Source organism: Castanea sativa, chromosome 8 (assembly GCF_040712315.1).
Source record: "Castanea sativa cultivar Marrone di Chiusa Pesio chromosome 8, ASM4071231v1".
In the NCBI taxonomy this organism is placed as follows: domain Eukaryota; kingdom Viridiplantae; phylum Streptophyta; class Magnoliopsida; order Fagales; family Fagaceae; genus Castanea; species Castanea sativa.
This window is the reverse complement of record NC_134020.1, coordinates 50,748,957-50,758,684: the sequence shown is the minus strand read 5'-3', so window position 1 is coordinate 50,758,684 and position 9,728 is coordinate 50,748,957. Positions and strand designations below refer to the sequence as shown.

General features: G+C 39.3%; 1 protein-coding gene across 1 annotated transcript; it reads right to left on the bottom strand.

Annotated features, from left to right (window-relative positions):
- Nucleotides 1-519: 519 nt before the first annotated feature.
- LOC142607486 (uncharacterized) lies at nt 520-3,641 on the bottom strand. Its single transcript, XM_075779000.1, has one exon. The coding sequence runs from the start codon at nt 3,350-3,352 to the stop codon at nt 953-955; it is 2,400 nt and encodes a 799-aa protein (XP_075635115.1). The 5' UTR covers nt 3,353-3,641; the 3' UTR covers nt 520-952.
- Between the last annotated feature and the right edge of the window lie 6,087 nt (nt 3,642-9,728).

Genomic DNA, 9,728 nt, shown 5'->3' with positions numbered 1-9,728 from the left:
GATGAAGGAGATGGCGGTAGATTTAATTGGAGATCATGAGATCTCCACCAATATGGGCAATGTTTTGGGCGTAGATGGGTTTTCATGGTCGGATTAGGTCAAGTCGGATTTTGGAAGAGAAGACCCACCGGCGTTAGGTTTTGAAGGTGGACACCCGTTATCGACCTCTAAAGTCAAATAGATCTTGGGTCGAATCGGGTCTACTCTATTGGGTCAGACGGATTGGGTACTCTAGGTCTTCGGACACCCCTAGTATTAATAAGCACTGTATAACATCTGCAAAATGTACCTTCACTCTTTTGAAACCAACAATTGATAAATATGACACCAATGATGTGTACTGGTTATCAGTCATGTAAAACAAATAGCCAACATCGTCCACCAACAGTTGATTCTGAGATAATAATAATAATAATAATAATAATAATAATAATAATAATAATAATAATAATAATAATAATAAAAGTCCACAGCTTGTTATGGGGGAAATGTTTTTTAGAAGATCATTTGTGCTTTTATAAAACTCTCACAATTCCATCTTACCCACCACCTTCTCCTCTGTTATTAACTTCTTTGAGCCTTGGTATAATCCTTCACTCTTTTGTGTGTGTGTGTGTGTTCCTTTTTGTTTAGGAAATCATATCCTTGCTTGCAATAGGGGAAAAATGCTCATGCTCAAAGAAATGAAAACAGAAAAGGTAAAAAAAGAAGCAAAATTTCTGGTAGATTAATAAACAGTCTACTAAATTTTCTATTATTTGAAGGTTGAGACTCTAGTTTATCACAAATTTTCTTCCAACAATCCAATGCTGAGAGAGAGTTTATATCTAAACTTCTATTCTCTATAATGCTGGCACTTTATTGGAGCGAGAGGGATTAGCCAGACAAATATATATATATTGTAAAAATGAAAGGGCTACTACTTGTCATATGAAGATGACACAAAGACCCTTCACCTTGACTTAACAATTTCTTCTTTCATGGCAAGGGAAAGAGCACTAAGAGTGCCCCTATTCTCCACTCTCACCCCGGGCATGACCACAGCTCTACTTCCAACAAACCCACCTTCTCCAATCTTGATTTTCCCAAACTTCACTTTCCCTTCTTCACCTTCATATATGTGTCCAAATAGCAAAGCTTCTCTTCCCACACATCCACCTCTCTCAATCTCCACCATTTCAGGATTCAACAAAGCTCCCATGCTGTCTACATAAGCCCCTTGGTCCATGTCAATGTCTGAACCCATGAGCTTCATCCATAGTACAAACAAGATAGAGCCACTTGTCATTTCCATGAAATATTCACCAGCTAAAGTTCTAAGGGCTTGCCATATAGTGTCCACAAACACCTTTTTACTCCAAATCATCACTGTTTCACCTTCTTTATTCTTTCCCACAAGAACCCACTTTGCCACCACACATGCTAGCCCAGCCAAAAGCCCTGAAGATAACCAAAACAAAGGAAATAACCAATGCGGTGAAAGTTTCCTGGCATCCTTCAAGTTCATGATCAAGCTCAGAGGAGCAAAGATTACTAAACCCATCATGAAATAAGGAAGAACTATTTGTAGTAATGGTTGAGCAAAAATAACCCACAAGGTTTGGTACCAAGTCCTAGTAAGGGTCACTGTTTTTGTTTCTTTCTTTTCCAATGCTGCTGCCATTGGACAACCAGAAAGGTCTACTTTGACATCAGATTGGTCAAGAAAGATCCTCCATGCCTCTGGAAGAGGTTCCCCATTTCTCAAATGCTGGCAAATCTCATAGATCAATGAGCGTCCATGATCAATCGAGGCGCTTTGGGAGCATGAAGAAGCCTTGATAACATCCACTTCATGGCACCGAAGAAAAGGATTAAACTCCAATCCTTCTGCTTCTTCCTTAGAGAGACTTTGATCAATACTAATCTCTCCAATATCAATATATGGGAAATCAGCCTCATCCCATGGTTTGGTGCAGTCAAGTGCTATGTCACGGGTGGACTCATCGTGTGGAACTGGCCGGAATTGCAGTTGGAAAATGTAATGAATCCCATTAGGCGAATTCACACGACGATGGAAATCATCAGCCAGGAAAAGTAAGGGGCGAGTGTCATTTTCATCCCTAGGAATTGCACCTGTTTCAGGTGGCAGAATTCGAGTAGGCTCAACCTTACCAGAATCCTCACCAATAGTCTCATCATAAGGCCTCAACTTGAATTTCACATACATTTCCTGTCCATCTGCAAACCGGAACAGCCTGCAGATATTGGAGTAGTAATGCAGCTCAGCATATGAGTTAGCATGACGGAGGGAATTCCACACTGCATCACGTACGTGTGGAACTCGCTTGACATGTTCCTCCCTCGCAGCAAGGCCACACCCAAGCCATGTTGCAAAATCAGCAATAGTGCGTGCATAAAATGCATTGCCTGATTTTAGTGTTAAGTCAAGGAGTGAGGAGTCGTCACTGGGTTTATCTGAAAGTATTCTCACTGCTGCGCCGCGTGCATCTATCCTTGCATCATCATCAGCACTTAAGCTATTGCTGTGTCGGATAATGACGGGGTAGCTCTTTCCAGGGGAGAAGATCTTATGGTCCGGTAAGCCTTTAATGTTGTCATATATTTTCAAGTGTCCCTTCCCTCCAACACCAATTCGATGGAAATATCTTGTTTTAACCTTCAGAGTTGTGGCAGCCAAATTTGCAGCCAGATTGCCAGTTATTTTCTTGTATTTCATGTCCATTTCTTCTATCCTTTCTTCCAAACCATGAGCAGTGTTCTTAATCATGATGGGAGCTTGAGAGCCAATGTAAACACCACCCTTTTGGAGTAATGAATTCATAGGAGCCACTGAGAGTGCACCGAGGATAACATCTTCTTGAACAATTGAACCAGGGAGGACTAAGCTTTGACTCCCAATAACTGAGTTATCCTTCACCTCAACTTTCCCTTGAGTAAACCCACTGGAGGAATAAAACCCAGCAATGATCCGGCTAAAGTCACCAAGATGGATACCATTGCCTAATGAAATTAGCTGTGGGTCTGACACTGGGTTAATGGCTCTGATAGAACAATGCTTACCGACTTTTGCACCCAAAAGGCGTAAGTACATGCAGAAGGCTTCTGTTCCAGACAAGAGCTTGGCAAATCTAAGGTGGCAGGCAATGGTAATTCTATGGCGAAGCCAAGTTTTCAAGTGGGACTGTTTTGTTTCTTGTTTACTATCGAGTAAACGAGTCGAAGCACATGTGAGGAAGCTGAGTATCATGCCATGAGCTAAGTAAGCCAATGCAATTGAGATAGCAAAGTTAATTGAGTTTGAGGGGGCTTCAGCAAAGACCATGGCATATGCAAAGATGGTGAATGGCATCCAGTGGAAGCTTCCAGCTATGCAAAAAAATGCAAAGTGTTGAAAGGAGGGAGGTGTTTGAGATAGCCAGTTGTAGAGAAAGTAGAGAATAGCTGCAGAGAGAGAGCCGAGGAATCCAACCACATAGATGCCAATGAAGTGGTAAATGGCGTCAGTTTGAGTATTACTAGCAAAATCTGGGGACACAGCACCCTGAAATGATGTTGAAAGCACATGTCGTAAGATTAATTGCTACTTGTATAAAAATGAATTTAAATTGACAATGGCCTATTTACATTGAATATGTAGCAAGAGCACGCATAAACATCTTCATTGGTAACAAGAGCAAAAGGAAAAATATTTAAAAAGTATATATATAGAGCAAAATGTTGCACTAATAAATTAATCACTTCTCTAGAAAAATGTGACGAGAAGGAACAAAAGAAATTAAATTTTGTTGCTCTAGCACTTTATTTCTTCACTTAAGACACATCTGCAATGGAGAAATGGACAATTTCCAGTTTTGTTTAGTGCCTTATTTTAGTAGATACATACTTTTTCGAATGTGCATCATTTGAAAAAGAAAAGCTCTGGATTATGCCGATTTGAGAAACTTTTGACCCTCAATGCTATCATTGGGAGAGAGAGAGAGAGAGAGATAATTATCACAGTGCTTAGTAAAATGTTTTTTATGTACAAGAAATTTCATCAGAACTATATCAAACCTTGAAAGAAGTATAAATTATAAAACATTCAGCAAACTAAATGACAATAAATAGAAAAATGTATTAAGAAATTTATTTATATATGCAGGTCATGAACAATTATTCAAAATATATGCATTTGGTGGGATTTAAAATGTGTTGACAAGTCTTTGACCTTTTAGAATAATCCATAATAAGCATATTATTTTTTATTCATGCCTGGTTATAGTTTTAAAATTGGAATAATAGATTTACCTTATTAGCCTTAGCAGATTTGAGTAGAGGCTTGCCTTCTTCAATCTTTTGCAAGGGTGGTAACTCAGCCCCTTCTCCCAAAACGCCTCCTTTTTGGATAACAGCGTAAGGACCAACCGAAGAATTTCGGCCAATTCTAATTGGAAGGAAGCTTAAGACTTCATTCTTTACCTCATGGCTTTGAATTAAAGCCCCTTCTGCAATTGCAACTCCATCTCCAATTGAAACCAAAGACGGGTCAGTGATGTCAACAGTATCAAGCAAAACAGAGGATCCAATTCTTGCTCCAAGAATCTCAAACCAGTATTTGAGAAATACTGTTCCTCTTAGATGTACTGCCAAAGCTTTTGAAGAAACTTCTTGAGCCTTGTAAAGTGCCCACCACTTAACAAAATCAATTGACCAGATGGATATTTCAGGGGTCAAGGCATAATTTGGTCTAAAGAAAGAATTCCCAAAGAATGCAATACAAATGCAAGTGGAAAATATGCAAAGGATCCAAGCAAGAGGAGCTAAAGTCAGGCAAGACAAATAATGCAACCAGGGAATCCCATCTGTTGTTATATGGATTGCCGAGGTGAAACTTGTGAAAGAAGTTATTGATAAATAAGCAGGAACGACCAGCATGCTAGTAACATAAATGAGAGCCAGAAGTTGAAACGACCAGATTAACAATTGCCAAGATTTGGATATCTCCATCTCCAGCTCAGTAGAGTCAATCTCAGTTTCTAGGGCATAAGATGGAGAGCTCATTAGTTGAGGCTGAGACTTTTTTAGAAGCTCTTCTGAGAAACTTGCCAAGTCTGAAATGCAGGTTGCAGTGAAGATATCTACAGCCCCAACTGGCACTCCTAAAAAATCTGAAAGCTTTTGAGCAGCTCTGACCACACCAATTGAATCAGTTCCATAAGAAGCCAGGTTCTCAGTGGCAGAGATGTTATTGACTGGAATACCAGTTTGGTCAGAAACTACCCCTTTCAAGAACTCCACAATTTCCTTATTACTCAGTTTGGGGCTTGATAGAGGAGAACTTCTCACTAGCTCAGGCCTAGGTGTTTTTCCTTCGCTGCAAGTTCCTGTGGTGAAGGATCGGACCAATGATCTTCTTGGCAATCTTGGTTCTGGTATTATATTTAGAGTACCATCAGCAAATTGTTTGAGACATTCAAATCTCTTTATTTTCCCAGATGTTGTTTTACTAATGGTTCTGGGTTTGATCAGCTTGACTGAAGCAACAATGATACCATGTTCTTCTGCAACGCGAGCTTGAATTTGATCAATTATGTCCTTACCAACAGGTTTACCATCTTTAACCTCTGCAATTACAACCAAACCAACCTGGTCAGACCCATCTGGAACTGAAATCCCTTTCTCTGACAGGACTTCCTCAGGAACTCCAATGACAGCACAGCAACCTGGGCGTAAAAGTTCAGATGAGCTCTCAACTGTTTTTTCTACATCTGCTGAGTAAATGTTTCTTCCAGCTACAATGATAAGATCCTTGATTCTTCCAGTGATGAACAAATTTCTCTCAATTATTCGTCCCAAGTCTCCGGTTCTAGTGTATTTACGTCCAGGATGATTCTGAAGCTCATTTCTGAAAGTGTTGCAGCTCAGCTCTTCCCTACCCCAGTACCCAATTCCTGCACTTGGACTACTAATCCATATCTCTCCTTCCTTTCCGTCTTCTTCAAGTTCTTCGCTAGTCTCTGGATTGACTATTCTGATGTCAACATCTGCATTATTTGGATCAACATAGCCACAACAAACTCTTTCTTGCCAGTCAAGGAGAATGGGCTTTCCTTCCCCAAAGGCACAACTGACAAAAACACAATTTTCTGCCAAGCCATATCCAGGAGCCATCACCTCTTTAGAGAGGCCAAAAGGACGAGTAATTTCAACAAATCTTTTCAGAGTTTTCTGCCTAACTGGTTCAGCAGCAACCATGAGAAAAACCATGGAAGAAAGGTCATAGTTCTGAACCTTTCCTTTGTTAGATTCCAATCTTCGAATCATTAGCTCGAAAGCAAAGGTGGGGCCAGCACTATGAGTAGCCTGATATTTGCTCATGATTTGAAGCCATAATAATGGGTTCTTGATGAATGTTAGTGGTGAAAATAGAATTGCAGATCCACCACTGACAAGAGCTGTAAATAGTCCTCCAATCAACCCCATGTCATGGTACTGAGGAAGCCAACTTACAAGTACAGTCTTTGAGGTGCTCTTATATCTGCTTCGCATAAACTTTACGTTATGAATGAGCCCACCATGTGTTATCATGACTCCTTTGGCATCACCAGTAGAACCTGAAGTGAATTGGAGGAAACATACATCACCTGGCTGAGATTCAGATCGATTAGCTATATCTTCCCAAGCCAAGTTCTTCGAGTTTTTAATCCAAGAATCTGTGTGCAACCATGGAAGCTTAGGCCAATGAGCTGAGGATTTCCCATTTTTTGCTGTCAATGATATCAAATTCTTCAGTGAACCTGCCCGAACAGCTGAGTGATAGCCAATGGTTGATAGAATTGCCACTGCACCACATGATTTAGCAATGTTTTCGATTTTCAAAAGTGCTTGCCCACCTCTTTGCAAAGGATCTGGGGGAAGAACTGGAACTGGTAAGACTTTAGCTCGTAAGCATCCAAAGAAGGCATCAATGAAGTCTAGACCGGGGACATGGATTAGGAGAACCCTGTCACCGGGCTTGATAACTGGTTTTTGATTTGTCAAGAGCTTATGAGCAATGCAAGAAGCATTGGCATTAAGTTCTGCATAAGTCCTCTGGCAAACCATTGCACCTTCCTCATTAATCCAAGTATATAGGGTTTTGTTTTGAGTGACTCCATGAGTTCCCCAGTGCTTCAAATAGCCATCAAGGGAAGAGAGATCAGGAAACTCCACTCCTGGAAGCTCGCCTAATTCATTGCGATTCCTTTCCTTGCAACCTGCTTGCAAGGGGAACATACTCTACAAAAAGACATTTCAATTAATTATAGGATTTTTTTTTTAATATTAATCGATAAAGTTAATTATTAAGTACATCAAATTACCTTAACATAAGGATACATTGGCAAAAAATTGTTATTTGCAAAGTGCTTGCAGACTAGAGCCATTGCATATGACGAATTTCTCTCTGTAAGCTCAAATGCCATAAGCCCGCCTACATAGTAAGTGTTTTTCCATCCCTGAACTTTAGATTCTAGTTTCTCATAAAATCCATCCTTCATATCTGCATTTAAATATTTAATTTAGAAACTCTTCCTTGATTAGCATGTGCAAATAGTAGAAAAGCAATTGACATACCTTGGCTGCAAACATGAGGAAAGTACTTGAATCGCCTTTGTAGAACCACCTTCTCTACTTCTCCACCCATAGGTTTAACTGCTTTGATTGCAAGCTCAGTGACAGTTGGCCCCGTTATATCAGCTGAGTTTCCATAAGACCAGAACAAAAAAATATCACTATCAGCATAGAATTTCTGCATTGCAACCGGATTTCCAATTGTTGCAGGATCATCTATATAGTCACTGAAGTAATAAAATCCAATAGGCATATGTTCTAGCCCTTTTATCTTCAAAACTGTGGTGTAGTAGTCAATTATCTGTACTTTGCTGAACAATTCCTTTTCAAGATCATCCATATCCATTACTTCTGTTTCACTTTCTGCTACAAGATAACTTAGTTAGGCATCAATCCACCAAAAAGAGAGAGAGAGAGAGAGAGAGAGAGAGAGAGAAATAAAATCAACAAACCTGTAGTATTTGAGATTGGTGACTTGTATGTTCTTCCAATTTTTAGAGGAAATGAACCAGAGATGATTATCTTGTCAAACTCCATATTTTTGATATCTCCACAGTTTTCAACATTAACAGTGACACCATTAGTGTTGCGTCTGACTTCCAATACTTCGGTATTGCAGTGAACTTCTATTGGAAGTGATTCACTGATCTTCTCCCAAAGACTTGTATATCCACCTTTGAATCGTCGAATCTTCCCAGCCATGGAAGTACGAGTGAACTCATGAATGTAGGCATAAGGCATGTCTTGAACAAAGCCATACCCAGATGCAGTATATCCATAAGCCACAGATTTAGGAACAGATTTGAGTCTATGACCCTCAAGATACACAGGGGTTAAGTCTGAAGCGAATTCACTTACAGCATGGACCCCAATTTGACCTGAGTTCTTTGCTTTATCCTATTAAAAAAAGAAAAAGAAAAAGTGGATATGATAGCCAAACTTTAAACTCAATAACTAGTGTATATTTAAAACAATAAAGACACTGACCTGGAGTTCCAAGGTCAGTGAGACGACAGATATGTAATCATCAGCAACTTTAATATCTTCATACTCCCCTGTAGAACTGTTAATGAGGGCAAGCTTGTGGGAGTCCATTTCTTCTAGTTCAGACTCGGTCTCTTTTGCCAAGTGAAAGATGACAGGAGCACTATTTGCAGCAAGAACTTGACCACCCAGATCATAGATCTTTCCTGTAAGAATAGTATATGTAGTGATTATCCATGACATAATAAGTCAAGTTCAGTAGCAGATACCGTTCTTAATTTTTACCTTCAATTTCAACTGATTCACACATGCCACCAACGGTATGGTGCTTCTCTAACATGGTCACATTACTGTAACCAAGCTTAGCCAATGCATAAGCAGCTGATAAACCACTTGGGCCACCACCTACAATCCCAATTCTTGTGTTCACAGGCAAGCACGGATGTAGCTTGGAAAACTGACCTTCCATGGGATTTTTGGAGTCCATGTTCTTTGTAGTTTGGGACTCCTATCAGAAATGCCCGTTAAGATCAAATAACAATGCGAGTTCAAGTTCCATCTGGTTCTAATTTGCGTTTTTTGAATTTTAGTCAAGAGTGATTATAAGTAATCCAAGCCTCTAACCAAAACTAAACTTAAGATCATAGAATAGAAGATCACTTAAAGAAACAAATTACATCTATCAACAAGTACAAAATTGTAGGGATACAATCTTAAAATCAAACTCTTCCACGTCTTACTGTATGTTATTGTGAATAGAAAGGTTTTCTATAAATTGAAAAGTTTAGTCAGGACAAGAAGAATGACAAAGGTAGACACTGACATTGGACAAAAGCCGGCACAAGTAAAATCTAACTACCTAATCATTTTGCAGCAGTAGACATAAGGGAAAGGTACCACAGACATAAACTAGTCAAAGATGCAGAAGCTCTTCGTCTATATACTTGGCCTTAACTGAGTATAATCATAGTATTATATCATTGATTAATTCCAAATTCCAAACCAAATCCAAGCTTAAGATTATAGAAAAGAATAACCACCAAGAGTAATGAAACAAATTATGTGTCAAGAAGTGCAAAAATGTAAGGTTAAATGTTGCTTCCCAAAAGAGCTATATACTTGGCCTTAACTGAGTATAATCATATTCTTAT

What these genes read in the sequence shown, in the direction of transcription:
- LOC142607486 (XM_075779000.1), bottom strand. Translation starts at nt 3,352, where the DNA reads ATGCCATTCACCATCTTTGCATATGCCATGGTCTTTGCTGAAGCCCCC.